Genomic DNA, 18541 nt, shown 5'->3' on the forward strand with positions numbered 1-18541 from the left:
GGAGACTTGAGCGCTCTCCTTGAAATGATTATGAACACTAGTTATTAGTAGGACAGTCAAATGCAAATCACAACAACTGATTTTGTTTTATTGCAGGTCATTTGTTTTTACTGATTCTGTTTGTTTTATACTATAGCCCAGTGGAGGCTCATTTTAGCTTAAGCCTGAGGGCTGTGAATGACCAGTTTTGATACCACATGTCTACCCAAACCACTCACTTATGTTGAGCAATTCGTCCTAATTTCTTTGTCAATGTAAATGTCCCATCTGCAGGTCAATTGCAGTCCGGGTCACTCTCAGTGAGGGTCATACTAGGCTTGTCACCCCTGAACGTTTAGCTACCCACCACACGTCTGTCTGTGGTTTGGTTTCCCACAACCACTACCATCAGGCAGCCTATAGCAGAGAGGGGTTCAGAGTGGGGCTGAGGGGGTGGTTGAGGGGGGGGTGGTGAGAAGGGGCTGAGGGGGTGGTTGAGGGGGGGGTGGTGAGAGGGGGGCTGAGAGGGTGGTTGAGGGGGGGGGGTGGTGAGAGGAGGCTGAGGGGGTGGGGGGGCTTATAGGGTGATTGGGGGGGGGGGTGCAAGGGGGGCTGAGAGGGTGGTTGAGGGGGGGTGGTGAGAGGGGGCTGATGGGGTGGGGTGAGGGCAGAGATTGGAGTGAAGTCTGATGTTGAGAAAGTCTTCTTGTCTTTCCAGGCCAGCATTGGAACTACTGTATGTACAGTAGAGTCTGAAAAGGAAGACGGATTTGGGGGGGGGGGGGGGGAAGTGAGTTTGCAGGTTTCCAGACAGTGTCTCTGTCAGAGTAAATTATTTTTTTTATTGCCTTTTCAAAAGTGTAATGGGGGAAAGGAACATTTGGTTTCTGGTTCATTTCATAGTTCCTTATAATAACAGAAAGGGCAAAACCTCAGAAGCCACCTCTTTCCCTTCCTTCGACAGTCAAAGTTGTTTATCATCTGCCGTTCTTTTTCTCGTAGTCGTCGTTCTTGAGCAATGGGCTTTTGTGTGGACATTTTGAATACATATTTTTCTGTGTCACCAAGGGAGTCGTGTGGTTTTTATTTGTGTTTGCTGTTGTAACGCTGTGCAGTCAGACGGGTCCCTAGGGTAGAGACCATATATACAGTACCATCTGACCGTCATCAGACAGACGAACAGACAGACAGAGAGCGTGTGTGTGTGTGTGTATTAGTAACTGTTTTCCACCATCATCAACAAAACACCAAATGATGGATTTTCTCGTTGAAGAATGGTGTTGCATCCTTCCAATAGAGTTCCAGACACTTGTAGAATCTTTGTCAAGGCGCATTGAAGCTTTTCTGGCCCGTGGTGATCCAACGCCCTGTTAAGACACTTTATGGTGGTGTTTCCTTTATTTTTGTCAGTTACCTGTATATTATATTGCACTTCCTGGTGATATGGAATTGTATTTTGGGCATTCATAGGGAAAATGAAAGGTGCAGTAGATTTATTGGTCTTTAATAACACCATACTGTGTACATACACATTGCAGAATAACGGCGTTTCTCTCACAGATGTGGTATTTCTGCAGGAACAATGTGCTGACTTTAGAGACTCAGTGAGCCTCAAGGAGTCTTTGTCTGCTATGACACATCAAAAAAGATCCAGCATAAAAGCCAATGATGCAACTTGTTCCAAATTTTCTTGATACCCCCCCCCCCCCCCCCCCCGTCTGTAGCCAGGAGGGCTGTCAAACTGGCGTCAGATGTGTTAGGAGTTTCTCTCCCGTTTACCAAAGTTAATTCCCGTTCTCGTTTACGGCCTGTACCTGTTATTCTCTTACCCTGCCAATAAAAAAGGGAGGATTTTCTTTGTGATGATTACCAACATCATTTCAATGCAACTCAGTCACAGCTACAGCTTTTATTAGGGGCCATCTCTCTTTAGAAAAACAAGGAGCGGTGGTTTAAAACTCTTAAAGTTTATTCTTTGGGAGAACCCTCTTAGGGCTTGATAAGGCCTTGGGCAGTAACATTTTGTTCTTCAACTTGAATCCAGAAGGGTTTGGAGAGTGTGTGATTGGAGAAACCTGCTGTTTTGTTCTTTGAGTATTTTCCATTTCAACTTGATCTTTGCCCAGAGATTTCTTTGAAAAGTTCAGGGCGTGGAGCTGCTTGATATCTATGAGGCTCAATATCTTAGTAATGCTTGGCTTCATAAATGCACATGACAGAGGTTCCAGAGTTATAAATGGAGGGTATAATGTTTCCTGCTTCATCTAATCATTAGATATTCTTAGTGATTGGCATTTCCAATGACTTGTGGCTGTGGGTTAACACATCCTATCTACTCTCCCTGTCCTTGAAAGAGTCAGCCGATGTCTCCCCCCCCCCCCCCCCCCCCCCCCCCCCCCCCCTCTCCTCCCCTCATTATTTTTCTCTCGATGGAAACCATTTACCCTGGAATTGTGTTTCCAACAAAGGGCTGAAGTGTTACACTTTTCAACTGAGGTAGTCGACTCTAAATTGATTTAAATGTTCCCCTTTTTTTATTGTTTTTCCTTTCGCTTCTCGCTCATTAAACCATTGGAGGATACAGGGTCCAATTACCACAGCTCTGAGGATCATGGGAAGCATATGGCTTCCATTAAAGCCTTGTTACCCCACAGATCTCCATTTCTTACCTTCCCCCTCTGAGACCCAGGAATTGGGGTCTGCTCTGGAAGCGTTCTGATTCAGGACCCCACAGTGGCCGGAAAGCCTGCTGACTTAACTAACCACTGCTGTGCTGTCCAATCCAAAAAGGGCTTCCCCTTGAACCCGCCTCCTGTCCAGGAAGTAGTAACTGTCCGTATGTCACGCTTTGAATTAGATCTGGTTGCTCAGGAATCCCAGGTGGAATAATAGAGCCTCCGGGTTAACTAAGAGAGAGAGAAGAGAATAGACTCCATCCTTCAATGTTTATCTCAGATTACCACTGCTTTACCAGAGTCCTTCGTACTGTTATTGTACAGTGAGAGCGTAAGACATTTTGCTGTGCCACTTTTGGTAATGTGTAATTCTCGCTTTGTCTAACAGGGGACGTGTTCATCCAGCCAACTCAGGACACCAAGAATCCTGTCATCTATGGCGTGTTCTCAGTTTCAGGGTGAGTCACGGACTGTGTGCCTCTGTGTCCCCCCTTAATTAAATCGCATTTCCACAAGTATCTGTCTCCATTAAAGGATGTGTAGAATAGATGTTTTTTTGGGGGGGGTTCCTCCCGTGGTCTCCCGTCTCCCATGAATATTCATCGTGCCCAAAGGCGCCTCTGTAACACGGTCTGTTATTGAAAAAGCCTATTCCGCACAGTCTGCTCTGCACACTAAAAAGGCAGAGGAGGAAGTCGGTCGGGAAGGGGTTCTCCAGTGAGAGACTTGACCTGTGTTCCCACATAGCTGAGCTTTGATAACAAGTCATCAGTCAGCAGCACAGCATTAGGAGTCAAGGAATCGGCTCGCGGCTCCTGCCCCAGCATATACAGCGGGAGATTTTGAGTGGAGGATGCACACACGGAGAGTTCGCTCTCACACTCACGCCCAGTCATAATAAACACGGCTGTACTGTATGTGTGTCTGCGTTGGCTTCTGTGAGATACCTAAGCAATAAGGCATGAGGGGATGTGGTATATAGGGCAATATACCACGTCTAAGGGGCGTTCTTAGGCATGACGCATCACCAAGTGTCTGGACATAGCCCTTAGCCGCCGTGGTATATTGGCCATATACTGTACCACAACCCCCCCCCCGAGGTGCCTTATTGCCATTATAAACTAGTTACCAATGTAATTAGAGCAGTAAAAATACATGTTTTGTCATACCCGTGATATACGGTCTGATATACCACGCCTGTCAGCCAATCAGCATTCAGGGCTCAAGCCATCCAGTTTTTAATGTACTGTATATGTTTCCCTCAAGGCCTCAATACCCCTTAAAGCCCAGTTGATCAGAACTACTGTAGTGCTAATGATAGGGCCCTCGATGGAAGATACTAATATAATGCTGTACTGTACACCCACCACAGCACAGCAGAGATGATTAGCTTGGCTGTGTGTGGGTGTTTGCATGTCAGTGTGTCAGACAGCCTGTCTGTGGTGGAGAGTGTTTGTGCGGCATCGTAGTGTTGGAGTACGCCTGCTTCGTGTCTCTGAGTTGGGATGCGAGTTGATTCTATGAGCGGGAGAATGTAGCTAATTGCTCGCAGAGTGAGTAGTAATCCCATGTCTCCTAAAGCTGTCTGCCCCCTTTCGTGTTTCTGACCCTCCTCATCCCTTTACCCTGCAGGTCAGTGTTTAAGGGCTCAGCAGTGTGTGTCTACTCCATGGCTGACATCCGTCAGGTCTTCAATGGACCCTATGCTCACAAGGAGGGGCCCAACTACCAGTGGGTGGCCTACACTGGGAAGATCCCTTACCCTCGGCCTGGGACGGTGAGTGACATGCAGAGGGTGGCACACACACACACACACATATATATATATATTTGTAAATTCAATTAAATAATACATTTAACATGGCTGGTTCTGCCCTCTTTCTAAACCCAGTGTCCCGGAGGTACGTTCACCCCCAACATGAAGTCCACTAAGGATTACCCAGACGAGGTGATTAACTTCATGCGGAACCACCCCACCATGTACCACGCTGTATACCCAATACACAAGCGCCCCCTGGTGGTCCGGAACAACGTGGACTATGAGTTCACCACCATCACCGTGGACCAGGTGGCCGCTGCCGATGGGAGCTACGAGGTCCTATTCCTGGGGACAGGTCAGTGCCCGCCTGTTGGTTGATTTGATAGACTTGTTATTGTATGTGTGTTTTCACATCTGTGATAGATTCAGAGATCTAAAACAATCTACGATCTGGGGAACCTATTGTGGTTAGGATTTTATTAGAAGGGCTTGTCTTCTCAAAGACTGGAGAACATAAAGCCTACTATCTTTACAGACGGGAGAGTTACTGTAATTTGAGTTACTGTAATTAGAGTTACTGTAATTGTTTTGGGAATGTACGGTAGAACTACCCTGGTCATCGTCTGGCAGTACTTCACACAGCCTTTCCCTGTGGCCATAAATCATGTGGATCTGAGGGTGGGAGCTGGGAACCCCTAGGGCTGCTGACTTTACGGTGTCCAGCCTGGTGATGAATGTTTGTCGAACACTGTACAAGACGAGGGGGATCCTCCTATTATCCTCATGGCATTTGACCTTATATGGACAAATGTTTTGGAGGGAAGTGGATATGAGTAGAGGATGTGTGAGGGAGGGAGCAGGCCAGAGAGGACTAGATTAGAGGTTAACCTGATCACTCCTCTTGGCAGAGATGGGCAATATTTCTGTTACATTTATTTGAAATTCGTATTTTGTCATTTGAATTACATTGGGCTACACTCCAATGTATTTTGATATTTGGTGTTTTCCAAATACTGTATTTTGTATTTTCAAAATACAAAATACTTTAATATACCATTTTTTTGTGGTTTGCATTTTGTGTCTCCCTTTCACCCTGCATTGGTATTAGAAGTCTGACTATAGTGAGGACTATAGGACTATAGTGTGATAAGAGTGTCTGCTAAATCAACTAAATATAAATGTATATGTAAAAATAAACAACTGAAAAGCATGTTGAGTATTATTCTAATGAGCTCCGCCCTGAAACAAGGCCAATAATATTACCCAGTGTGCTTTGCACTTAATTTTGGTATGTTCATTTTCACATATACATGTACATTTTGGTCGTTTAGCAAAGGATTTCCCAAACTCAGTCCTTGATCTTTAGGGTATTTTGTCATTGTATTTTGTATTTTTTTCTTTTTGGGTCTTCAGACAGGGGGACAGTTCAGAAGGTGATTGTCCTGCCCAGAGATGACCTGCAGACTGAAGAGCTGGTCCTGGAGGAGGTGGAAGTGTTCAGGGTGAGTCTCTTATTCTCTCTTATGCTCTCTTCTCTGTTGTCTTTCTCATTCTCTTTATTTCTCTCTCCCTCTTTCTCTCCCTCTTTCTCTCTCTCTCTCTCTCTTTCTCTCTCTCTCTCTCTCTCTCTCTCTCGTAGTATCTTTCTATTTTTGTCTATTTATTTCTTTGTTCATTTGACATGCCATTGCACCAGATGTAGCTATTTTCATCCATAGTCTCTGGAGTATTCCTCAGATGAGAAACATTTATTGTGTGGGAACGCCTTTCCAACTTCCATTCTGCTCCTATAAAGATCTGCTGCTATCTTTTACGATTCAGGTGCCAACTCCCATAACCACCATGAAGATTTCATCCAAAAGGGTAAGCTGATACATGTCCACGGTCTGATGGTTCAGTGTGCACAATTTCAGAATTGTGTCTTCCCATAAAATATCCCATGAATCAATGCAGAGTGTAAAAAGTGAAATGCCAACATCTGGATGACGCAACATTTCCCCACTTGGTCTCTCTTTCTCTCTCACTCTCTGTCTCTCCATCTCTTTCTCCCTACAGCAACAGCTGTACGTGGGTTCAGTGTTGGGTGTGACCCACCTGGCCCTCCATCGCTGTGACGTGTACGGGGAGGCGTGTGCTGACTGCTGCCTGGCCCGGGACCCTTACTGCGCCTGGGATGGCAAGTCCTGTACCCGCTACTCCGCCTCGCAGAAGAGGTGAGTTCCAAGAGAGTGCGTTTGTCTTTGTCTGTTGCTCATCTGTCGGGAACGACAACCCTTACCGATATAATGTTTTCCATCATGGCTATACTATTTCATTTGTCCGATTTTTATTTTATTCACTGCACATTTTCAGTTTGTGGAACGTAGCGTAGTTAACCTCTTTTTATTTGGCGAATGTTGATCTGACCCCTCTAGGCGCAGCCGTCGACAGGATGTAAAGTATGGCAACCCAATCCGCCAGTGCAGAGGCTATAACTCTAACGGTGAGCTGACAAGAACACTCTAACGTACCCCAAAATAGACACTCAAACGGTGCCGAAATGTTCACTGTGACAGAAGCGGTACCCACTAGTGTCGTATGTGACTCACGGAACGTGGGTGCGGTTGACATTTCTGCCGAGGAATAGTTGACCGATTTGGTCGGTTGCAGTAAAGAGACGTTGAGAAATGAGAAATGACGCCTCAAACGTGTTTGAATAATGCTTGTGACGATGCTTTGCCGCAGCCAATAAGAACACGCTGGAGATGGTGCAGTATGGGGTGGAGGGCAGCACTACGTTCCTGGAGTGTCAGGCCCGGTCCCCTCATGTGTCTCTCAAATGGCACCTGCAGAGGGAGAACAGCGACAGGAAGAAAGAGGTGAGTCGGGAACTCTCATCCCACTGCAGCTATGTACTGTATTGGGTCTTCTACTGCTTGACATCGAAAGGATAGGTCGACAATCAGAGGGACTCCTTAGTCATTGAACAATATGGCCTGCTGTTTGTGTGTGTGTGGGGGGGGGGGGGGGGGGGAATGGTTGCTAAAGTGCAATGATAAATGAATGGCGTCTCGCTCTCCCTGCTCTTAGATCCGCTCTGAGGGCCGGACTGTGAAAACAGAGCAAGGTCTGCTGCTGCGTTCCCTCCAATCGTCCGACAGCGGCGTCTACCAGTGCACGTCCACAGAGAAGAACTTCAAACACACGCTGGTCAAGCTGCAGCTGGTGGTCCTGTCCAGTCGCACGGTCAACAGTGTCCTGGTGGAGACGGGCAACCCGGCCCTGCCACCCCTCCAGTCCAGCGCCTGGACCCCCAGCGCGGGTCAGTACAAGGACCTGCTGACCATCCTGAGCCAGCCGGAGATGGGTCTGATCAACCAGTACTGTCAGGACTACTGGCAGCTGGGAGAGGGCAGTCCGGGGGACCCCATACTGGCCATCAGCAAGGCCCGGGGACTCAAGGAGCTGAAAGAGCAGAAGAAGCCCCGCAACCGCCGGCATCACAACGATGAGGATAAGCACGAGGACGACAAAGATGAGCACACCAACCTAGCCGAGACATGAGGCCCCTGGACTTACACCACATGCCGCACACTAACCCCCTACACCACGACACCCAATCCCTTGTCCCCTCCGCTCTCTCCCTCTCTGCACAGCCCTCCGAAAATGGGAAAGACTTCAATTGAAAGCATTCAAAAACTGAATAATCAAAAGCAACCAGAAAGAGAAACCACTACAAATAGCAAAAATAGTAAGCAACGAACAGATTCTTCTTAACTGTTAAAAAAAAAAAAAGATACACAGTATTTATTGTAGGTTGTACATAGTAAGATTCTGTGGATTTCTTTGTCCTTAAATAGAAAAACTAGGCTTTTTTTTTTGTGAATAGGTAGATCTGTGCAAATATTATTGTTATTATGATGCTATTATCGTTGTTAGTGTCATTGTTTATTACAACTTGTGTTATTATATGGCAAAGATCTTTGTGTTCTGTCTTTTGGAGGGAGCGCGGAGAAACGTTGAAAGGACATTTGAAGGTGTAAATACCTCCAGCTGTTTGGACTCAGAGGAATACCTTCAGAAAGGTTTTGGTATGTTGGCACCATGTTGGGTCCATTTGACTGCTGGCAGTATGTAGTCTTTGAGGTGGGACGAGTCAGATCACTGATGGAGTGACGACCCGGAACCTCCCCCAAAGCCATGATGGACAATTAATTCCCACAGCCAATGGACTATAAGGATGACACTTCATAGCATTTCATTGGACACGCAGAGAGACGAGGAAATTGACCGTAAGAGACTGCAGCTTCGAGTTGGTCCCACGGCCACAGAGAGACACTAGAGTGAAAAGTCTGGTGGGAAATTAACGCCCTCCTTCTCCGCTGAACTGACCCTGGGGTGAAACAACTGACCCTGGGGTGACCCCAAATCCCCTCAACCCCAAATCCCCTGTGTTCCACTCTTCTTGGGCCATGTGGTCCAATATGGCTTTCTGTCTATCCCATGTGTTACATTTGCTTTCATATTCCCAGTCTCCTCCAGAACTAGTTGATGTGGGCTGTTTGTGTAGAGTATCTGTAAATATAACACTCAATGTTGTACCCTTGAGGCCATGATGGTTAGAATAAGCTGTTTTGTTTTTTGGGGGGGGGGATTGTTTGTTGTTATGGGATTTAAATAGCATTGCCTTCTCTTTGTACACCATTGTTCAATTGAGATTAAAACGTCAAGCAGGCAGCTAAATCATTTGTGCCAATTTGATTATGCACAGTTATGACAAGAGATAGAGAACTTTTTCACTTCTTGTTGAATCTGATCCCATTCTCTGAGTTTCCAAACTAAGCCGTAAATATACTGGTTTGCATTCCAGCCATTACCCGGTCTCCTTATGGGTTCAGTTGTTTCATAGGAAATGTACATAACATTTCTCAACTCCTCCAATCGTCCCATGTAGTTTAATATCACAGCTCTCTTAGTAATGCACCGTTAGTCCACATCAACTAGCGGGAGGATTCCGCCCGCACTGATTTGTCAGTTGAGGGACTAGCATCGCGTAGGAGTGATGCCACCTGACGTACGACAACGGTTAGCCCATGTAAGTCACGAAAGCGAAAGTGCATGAAGACTGTTTGATTGGTTGGAGAGGGACACCGTAGGTTTCTCTGAGCTGTTATCCAGCTCCCACAGAAGGTAAACGTTACATAACTCTCACTAGAATTTAAGCAACTTCTCTGATCAGCCGGTGTTTCCGCCTGGAAAGGTGTCACATGCCACAAATGTGTATCGCGGAACGTCTCCATGTATATAGCTACAGTCACTAGAATGATCAGCTCTTGAAAACACACGCCAAACTCTTTGGGACGGTGGCTTTTCATTGTGCGCATGAAATGTATAATGTCCTGTTTGTGATACTAGTTCAACAAGCTACAGTATGTTGCTGCGGATGTCAGTGGATGTCTCTCTTGTTGCGGGAACATGGGAATAATGTCAGTGCAAGGAAAGGCAGATAGACTCATACCCTAGTGATGGAATAGTCAAAACACAGGAGATGTACACTGAGTGTATAAAATATTAGGAACACCTTCCTAATATTGAGTTACACCCCACCCCCTTTTGCCCTCAGAACAGGCTCAATTCGATGTTCTTAATGTTTTGTACACTCAGTGTAGGCCCCTATGTCTCTCCCTCTCTTTCTCTCTCCCTCTCTCCTCCTCTCTCTTTCTCGCTCTCTTTCCCTCTCGCCTCTCTCTTTCTTTATCTCTCCCTCCAAAAAGGTACAATTGATTTGCATATTTTAAATATATGCATATTTGGTTATTGTTTGGTATGGGTCAATGAGGAAAAATCAGTTCATATAACATAAAGCACAGTTGATGTTATTGTAATGACTTGTGTAAATTACTCTAACCTTTCTCGTTGATGTTGCTGACTAAAAAAAATTAAAGCTCTATATTTGATAAAAACAGATCCGTTTTTGATATTCATATGGTGCATGGATATCTATATACAGTTAGGGAACATAGACAGGTTTTGGGTCTCGTACCCTGGCCTTACGCATTTTATTGTGTCAACTGAACCCTAATTGGTTTGTGCTTTGACGGCAGTGGTTCTTTCAACTACCAAAACTGAGTGGTGGAGTTGAGTGAGAATGGATGAGTAGGTGTCTCTCTCTTTCTTTCTCTCTCTCGCTCTCTCTCTCTCTCCCTCCGTCGCTCAGAGGACACAGTGAGGATTAGGATCTGTTGCCGTCTTCAGATTGAGGTCAATGCGATCTGTCAGGTGAGACTGTAAAAGCCCCGTAAGTACCTTAGAGATCCCACACCTCAATGGAGAAAATACAGTATCCTCAATGTGTTCCACAAGCGTGAGCTGACTATTGTATGTTGTAGGGTCCCTGTAGTCTTTCACTAAACGGTGATGTCAGCCCTGGCATGAAAGGCACAGCTGAAATACACTGAGCCTCTAAAGCGTAGGACAGTGAACACAGCAGTAACTACCCCTGCCCTGCTATAGACCAGACTAGTGTTTCTATAGACGATAGGAGCTATAGGTGAGCTTCTCATAAACAAGTGATAAAATGCCTCATTGAACATGCTTCATGAACCACACTGATCAACTCTACACCTGGTTCCCTCTTTCTACCTCACCCACTACTTACTGCGGCCTTTTACTCCTCCTGGAACACAGGCCAGTGGGTAAATAGATGCCTTTCTCCCTCACTCTTATCAAGGCAGCTGAGGACAGAGTAGACAGATAAGCACTTGAGCCGATGTGCATCTTCCGCTGAGCACAGCAAAGTCCCCCTAAACCTCAACCTAAAAAAGGGTTAGGTCACTCCTACGCCCATGTACCCCCCGGCCTCCCGCTCCCTTTCCCCCTGCCCCAGGAGTCTCCTGTCCTTGTGCCCCATTGGCCATCGCTGATCAGGTGGACAGAGGATGCCCAAAATCTTCCCTAAGACTCGAAAACACGCCATCATTCGCCTCTCCCGCGTTCCTTGGAAGCAGTTGACGTGCCAGCTGCGTATTTGACGGTGCCAGTCGGCCCTCTAGACGATCAGCTAGGACCCGTTTTCCCCCCGTCGTTTGGTTTTGAGCACTACAGGGCCGAAGCCGGCGTGTGAGGATGGGGGCCGGAGCGAGTGCAGAGGACAAGCACTCCAAAGAGCTGGAGAAGAAACTCAAGGAGGATGCAGAGAAGGACGCCAGGACAGTCAAGCTGCTGCTGCTGGGTAACATCTGCATGTCTGGTCCTCTTGCCCTCTGCTCTGGGGAATGGCCTGGGTTGAGGGTGTTCTATGGGGTGTCTCATCATAACCTGGTATCCTCCAGACTATACACAGTGTCCAGTGATTGGCTTGTATCTTATCTGGTCAAAGGTCTATTGTTTCCATAGCATGTGTAATAGAAATGTGAACATTTTGTGAAAAGCAACCTTTTGACCCTAAGCGTATAATCCCATGTTTATATTGATGAGTAGACTATACTGTGGATGGGGATAGAGATTGTTTTTTCCTCTGCCGTTTAGCTTTGACAGAGATGAGAAGATAAAGTCCGTGGTATTTTTTATTTGTATTTATTATGGATCCCCATTAGCTGCTGCCTTCCTGGGGTCCAGCAAAATGAAGACAGTTTATACAATTTTAAAAAAACATTGCAATACATTCACAGATTTCACAATGCACTGTGTGCCCTCAGGCCCCTATTCCACCACTACCACATACCCACGGTACAAGATCCATGTGTACGTGTGTGTGTATGCACGTGGCTGTGCCTATGTTTGTGTTGCTTCACAGTCCCCGCTGTTCCATAAGGTGTTTTTTTATCTGTTTTTAAATCAAATTTTACTGCTTGCATGAGTTACTGTAGTACTGTACGCCGTCCATGGTCTGTTTTGGACTTGGGGACTGTGACGAGACATCTTGTGGCATGTCTTGTGGGGTACACATGGGTGTCCGAGCTGTGCGCCAGTAGTTCAAATAGACAGGTCAGTGCATTCAACATGCCTCTCATAAATACAAGTAGTGATGAAGCCAATCTCTCTTCCACCTTGAGCCAGGAGAGATTGACATGCAAATGATTAATATTAGCTCTATGTGTACATCCAAGGGCTAGCCGTGCTGCCCTGTTCTGAGCCAATTGCAATTTTCCTAAATCCGGTGTTGTTGAATAATTCAGATGTGTAGACAGAGACAATGTTATCTTGGCTCTTGGTATTATATCATTCATCGTTAATCACCCAGTAACAGTTCCAACAGCCTGGTCTCATAGACTAGACGTAACATAGTAAATGCAAATCCGGGACACTCAAATTAGTATGATAAGTTACGTTTGGTATGGTTACATAAGACAGATGGTTAAGACAAAAACGAAAGCAAGCTGGTTGGTTGGGGTGGACGGGTGAGCGTGTAATGCGAACTTCCAGCAAACCAAATGTTGCGAGTTCAAATCTCATGTATAATTTTAGCTATTTAGCAACTTTTCAACTGCTTACTACTTTTTAGCTACTGTTAGCTAACTCTTCCACTAACACTAACCCTAACCTTAAGCTTTAACTGAACTACTAAACTTAACCCTAAACTTAACCCTAACCCCTAGCCTAGCTAACGTTAGCAAGCTAGCTAATGTTAGCTACCTAGCGACCTAGCTAGAATTCGTAATATATCATATGTTTTGCAAATTTGTAAGATATTATATGAATAGTAATTCTTAATATATTATACTAAATGGGCAATGGACATTCACAAATTAATATATACAATACGAAGCGTAACAAATCATAATAAATGGAGTGTCTCGGATTTACACACAGAATAATAAGAAATGCTCTGAGACCAAGTTGGTTCTAAGAATGGTCTTAGTCCTAAACCAAGTTGGATTATAATTTAAATTTTACCAGCCTTGCAAACACTATTTTCATTGAAGAGATAATTACACAGATTATTTTTCATGATTTTGTCTTTATTGGGGATGAATCAAGGGAAATGTCAACGATAATAGGATTACTATGCCAAATACATTTACCCTCTTGTAGACATTTGCTAAAAATAATTGACTGAAACTGCTGATATTCAGAGGCACTACATTTTGCATCAGCAACATTGGTGGGACTAAGCATCGGTCTCTATGTAAAGGCCAGAGGCCTAGCTTATCCACCCCTGGCTGTCACACTATTGTTCTAAACACTTTGGTAATTAATCACCTCAATCTCCCGGTAATCCTAAAACAACGACTGTTGCATTACAGAAGGTTTAACCTCACACTACTGCACACACACATGCCCTACAGCCTAATTACCCCCAAGGCAAACCTATTATAGCGCTACTGACCCCAATGTCCACCCTCAACATAACACCCTGCACCAATACTGAACTAAGGGCTAGATTCAATCAGATCAAGTGTTAACCTGCGATAGCAAAAAAAAAAAAAAACTCATAGTGGATATTTCGGAGCATTGGAGCCGTCGAACTGGTGAGCAACTGCTCTTGCGATCATTGACACGAAGACACTCATTGACACGAAGACACGCCAGCCCGGCTCTCGTCGGAGGTTCAGAACGAGAGAGTGGAGACTACACAGAAATAACGATGCTTAGCATACACAACCCGTTCATTTCCATTGAAGGACCTAAAGGATGAGAGGGGGAGAGAGAGGCAGTGGGAGGGAGCACGTTCATGTCATCAGACACTTGATTAGGGCCACAACATGGATTGTAAATCCCTGAGGTGTAGTAGCCATGTCATGAGCAAGTGGAACACATGCAGATTCCAGGTGGTGCTGCTGACATAACAACATAGGACTCTGCGCCCAGTTGTCACATTGACACTGTCCCTGAGGGGCCTCCACAACTCATAGAAACTCTAATAGAAAGTAAAGTAGTGTGTTTCTCACTGGCCCTGCAAAGAGCAAGCAATGCAGATGCAGAAGCACAGTGGCTAGGATAAACTCCCTAGAAGGCAGGAACCTAGGAAGAAAACTAGAGATGAATCAGGACTTGAGGGGTGGCCAGTCCTCTTCTGGCTGTACCGAGTGGAGATTTAAGAGAACATGTGGCCATTAAGGCCTGATCATTTTTCAAGACGTTCCAACGTTCATAGATGATCGGCAGGGACAAATAATAACCATGGTGGCTATAGAGGGCGCAGCAGGAGAGTGAGTCATACTATATCTCCGTGACAAAGTTCTTCCTGCCATCAGCTTTGGAGGGGCTTAGGAGAGGAGTAATGAGCTTGGTGCCCTTGTGTGGATCATCTGTGGGTCAGGGCACACACCGATTCAACGGAGGAGACCATAACAGGGCAGGAAAGAAAACGGAGGGAATAGTAGGAGAGGAAAAGAAAGGGGTAAATGTGAAATGGAAGAAGGGAGTACACTTTGGGACCTGTCACTCCAGGTATAAAATAGTCTAACACTGCGGCCCAGTGGTCATCTTTGGTACTGTAAATGTGAATCCTGCTTCCTACATACAGACTGATCGACACACTCCCCAAAACCTCACCATGCAGTAGATCACTGTCTCTTACAACAGGCTGCCATTTCTATATACATACCTCAGATATAAATAATTGTATTGCGTGTCACTAAACCTCTCCCCCCCCCCCCCCCCCCTGTACTTGTGTACAGGTGCTGGAGAATCAGGAAAGAGCACAATCGTCAAACAGATGAAGTGAGTCTGGTGACACTATTGTACCCAGTGCAATATGTCATAAAACATATTGGTGTCTCAAAGGTCAAACGTCAACTTTATCTGTGGCTGCTTGTCTTCTCGCAACAGAATTATCCATCAAGATGGTTACTCTCTTGAAGAGTCCATGGAGTTTGTCACCATCATCTACAGCAATACCCTTCAGTCCATCATGGCGATTGTAAAGGGCATGACTCAACTCAACATCGGCTACGGTGACACCGCTCAGCAGGTAGCTAGCTACTGAACACCGACTGTCTACAGTACACTGTTCAGACAGGTGGATTATATAACATACCCGAGCCAGGCATCCTATTGTTTGGGATGTGACATAAAACCCTTTGACAAACCGAGTACAGTGAGCATGATGTGTGTTTTTGGTGCTTGTGTGTGTCTGTAGGACGATTCCAGGAAGCTCATGCACCTGGCAGACACCATTGAGGAGGGTTCCATGCCCAAAGAGCTGTCTGACATCATCATCCGGCTGTGGAAGGACACTGGTATCCAGGCATGCTACGACAGGGCCTCTGAGTACCAGCTTAACGACTCCGCTGGATAGTAGGTTTACTCTCCTGGACTGGACCGACCCCATCCCTGTTCCCTTTCCCCAATCCCTATGAAACCATTACCATCATATCCACATAAACAAAGGACTGGTTTTCTAAGACTAAAAAGCTCTTTCAAATTGAGAATCTCCATTGAGAATGCTTTTTAGTCCAGGGCCTGGCTCTGTGTCTGGGAAACTGGCCCTAAGAGCTTTGGACCTCTTGCTAGACTTTTATATAGATAAATCGTTAATCCTATATTAGTGTGTTGGTGAACCAGGCGAAAGAAGGAGATTGTTCCTCTCTCTGTGTCCCACCTAGCTATCTGAATGACTTGGAGAGGCTGGTCCAGCCTGGATACATCCCCACTGAGCAGGACATGTTGCGATCAAGAGTAAAGACCACTGGTATCATAGAGACCCAGTTCGGCTTAAAAGACCTCAACTTCAGGTGAGGCTGGAAACACAACGAAGTCTGCATTAATCCCCATTGATCAGAATCCCCAAAACACTGAAAAGCAGCATTTCTCTTTAAGTAATCCAATGAGCTCAGATGACAATAACATTGTAACAACATATTAATAACATTGTAATAACATTGGCGAGCAACACAGTGACATCTGCAAGCGCTCCCTCTCTCTCTCCTGCAGGATGTTTGACGTGGGCGGCCAGCGCTCAGAGAGGAAGAAATGGATCCACTGCTTTGAGGGTGTGACCTGTATTATCTTCATCGCGGCTCTGAGCGCCTACGACATGGTGCTGGTGGAGGATGACGAAGTGGTGAGATACATTACCGTCACATTGTAGACGCTAGATTGAAGGAGCCACTGTTGGAACGAAAGATTGAAGGAGCCACTGTTGGAACGAAGTGAAGAGACGCCACGATCAAAGAGGGTAGATTGAGGTAGTGACTGTGGCACTGTAGTAGTAGTAGTAGTAGTGTCGTGGTCAAATGAGCTTTTGTGAGCTATCGGACAGATGAATTGCAGAGAAATTTGTTTCATAGGCGTGTTTCATGCAATGCAATCCATTTGTCCCTCTTTTTCTGAATGTGGTTCTCTCCTCATGAAGAACCGAATGCACGAGAGTCTCCACCTGTTCAACAGCATCTGCAACCACCGCTACTTTATTGCCACCTCCATCGTACTCTTCCTCAACAAGAAAGACGTCTTCACCGAGAAGATCAAGAAGGCTCACCTCAGCATGTGCTTCCCCGACTACGACGGTGGGCTCGCAACAGCAGATCTGTCACTCAAGCAATGTTCTCTTTGGAACACGCCTTTTTTTCCCCTCTCTATGTTCTTTTGATGTCAGGAGCCATGTCAGAGCTCAACTATTGCATACTGTGTTCGTCATCTATAGCCTAAGGCAGCTCTGATTTCTGTTCAGTCTTTTGACAATATAGGTATTATTTCCCTAAATGTTGTTGGATTCCCTGTAGGCCCCAACACCTATGAGGATGCTGGCAACTACATCAAACTCCAGTTCCTGGACCTGAACTTGCGGCGAGATATCAAGGAGGTCTACTCACACATGACCTGTGCCACAGACACAGAGAACGTCAAGTTTGTGTTTGACGCCGTAACCGACATCATCATCAAAGAAAACCTAAAGAGTTGTGGTCTCTTCTAAGAGCCACGCCGTATAGGTGAGTGGAACTCTTCTGGCCTAGACTATGATACTGAGAGATTGTCTGCCTCTGGGATGGTACTCTGCCCATTGAATCACAGAGCCCCGTAGTTAACTGTAGTTCACCCGGAAGATAGCTCACTAGGAATTAGCACGTCATTTCTCTGTCACTCCCCCCAATGGCCCACGCCGTCTGTGATTTCCACTAAACACTCCTCTGTTTCAGGGTGTCGGTTTACCCTCTGAATCCTATCCCCTTCCCCCTTCAAACTGCGGGTAACAATCTCCTCAAGAAGACCGGACGAAGGAGACCAACACAGCGACTGTCTCTGGAAGCTGCCATTCACAAATATGATACTACACACACACACACACACACACACACGCACACACACACTCGCACACACACACACACACACACACACACACAAATTCATACAAAACGCAGCATCATAACCAAAGACATTTAAGTTCATTTGAGACCTGGAAAATAGGTGTACTGTCAAAGTAAGAGGATCTATACTGTACAGATTTATGTTATAAGTCAATCATAGTCAAGCTATCGTCCTTTGTTAAATGTCTTGAATAGGAACTCCTTTTCCATTGCAGTGCTATGCAACCTGTAGTTGAAACATCAGCACCTGTCAGCAGAAAGAGCTTCTTCCCCCAGACAGTACATTTGAATAGGTGTAAGGCAATGTATCATCTCTATGCTCCAGTAACTGGCATAAAAAGCTTTAAGAGATGGCCTCATCACCTGCAGACATATTTCAACTTGCGTGACAAGTTACAAAACCCATTCATCAGCAAAAATGGGTTGTATGTGTAGAACAGATATTGAGCTGTACATATAGTGGGCACAATATGAAAGACCTCAAGCTACAGGAGAGGACCAATGACATGAAATCGGACCAATTCATTCTTATATGTCAAACATCACAGAATTGTAAAGTTGAGGGTAACTTGTATCTAGAAATATTTCACTGATGAGCGACTGTAGTAAAGATGCAGTATTTTTATGGATGTAGCTTGGTCACATACTAATTTGAATACCTTATAAGTCTTTGGGCCACATTCTGTACAGAAATAAAAACATGGAATGTTCATGTGAAATCAGAAATTAAGTTAAAGCTTCTGTAGAAAACGAACCTCTGAACTAATTACTAAATAAATTCACCTCAATGTTGTCATGTTCTGTACTTTGCATTTATTTCAGACTATTTTTTTGAAAAGAGATTTCTGACATGAAGAGAAACCCCATTGTTACAACATGGTCTGAACAGTACCATAGAG

The 18541-nt window shown here is 45.4% G+C and overlaps 2 protein-coding genes across 5 annotated transcripts in view; both read left to right on the forward strand.

Annotated features, from left to right (window-relative positions):
- The window catches only part of LOC110527789 (semaphorin-3F), a 74260-nt gene extending 63903 nt beyond the window's left edge, over positions 1-10357 (forward strand). For 2 of the 4 annotated variants that reach the window (XM_036983267.1, XM_036983269.1), the window contains 9 exons: positions 3043-3112; positions 4287-4431; positions 4546-4768; positions 5827-5915; positions 6235-6276; positions 6469-6626; positions 6813-6895; positions 7138-7271; positions 7483-10357. In XM_036983267.1, the coding sequence (XP_036839162.1) occupies positions 3043-3112; positions 4287-4431; positions 4546-4768; positions 5827-5915; positions 6235-6276; positions 6469-6626; positions 6813-6895; positions 7138-7271; positions 7483-7956 (1418 nt within the window). In that variant the 3' untranslated portion in view covers positions 7957-10357. The remainder of the gene's footprint in view (positions 1-3042; positions 3113-4286; positions 4432-4545; positions 4769-5826; positions 5916-6234; positions 6277-6468; positions 6627-6812; positions 6896-7137; positions 7272-7482) is intronic. The other 2 variants (XM_036983268.1, XM_036983270.1) reach the window with 1 other exon arrangement.
- A 981-nt stretch (positions 10358-11338) lies between these two features.
- On the forward strand, positions 11339-18349 carry gnat1 (guanine nucleotide binding protein (G protein), alpha transducing activity polypeptide 1). The gene is made up of 9 exons (XM_021609306.2): positions 11339-11623; positions 15015-15057; positions 15166-15307; positions 15476-15633; positions 15942-16070; positions 16270-16399; positions 16691-16844; positions 17061-17267; positions 17475-18349. The coding sequence occupies exons 1-8, from the start codon at positions 11518-11520 to the stop codon at positions 17249-17251; spliced, it is 1053 nt and encodes a 350-aa protein (XP_021464981.1). The 5' UTR covers positions 11339-11517; the 3' UTR covers positions 17252-17267; positions 17475-18349.
- The last annotated feature ends 192 nt before the right edge of the window (positions 18350-18541 follow it).

This window comes from Oncorhynchus mykiss, chromosome 7 (assembly GCF_013265735.2).
Source record: "Oncorhynchus mykiss isolate Arlee chromosome 7, USDA_OmykA_1.1, whole genome shotgun sequence".
Lineage (NCBI taxonomy): Eukaryota > Metazoa > Chordata > Actinopteri > Salmoniformes > Salmonidae > Oncorhynchus > Oncorhynchus mykiss.

What these genes read in the sequence shown, in the direction of transcription:
- gnat1 (XM_021609306.2), top strand. Translation starts at nt 11,518, where the DNA reads ATGGGGGCCGGAGCGAGTGCAGAGGACAAGCACTCCAAAGAGCTGGAG. An exon ending in AGTCAAGCTGCTGCTGCTGG is followed by an intron (nt 11,624 to 15,014) that starts GTAACATCTGCA and finishes ACTTGTGTACAG; the next exon opens with GTGCTGGAGAATCAGGAAAG. An exon ending in ACAATCGTCAAACAGATGAA is followed by an intron (nt 15,058 to 15,165) that starts GTGAGTCTGGTG and finishes TTCTCGCAACAG; the next exon opens with AATTATCCATCAAGATGGTT.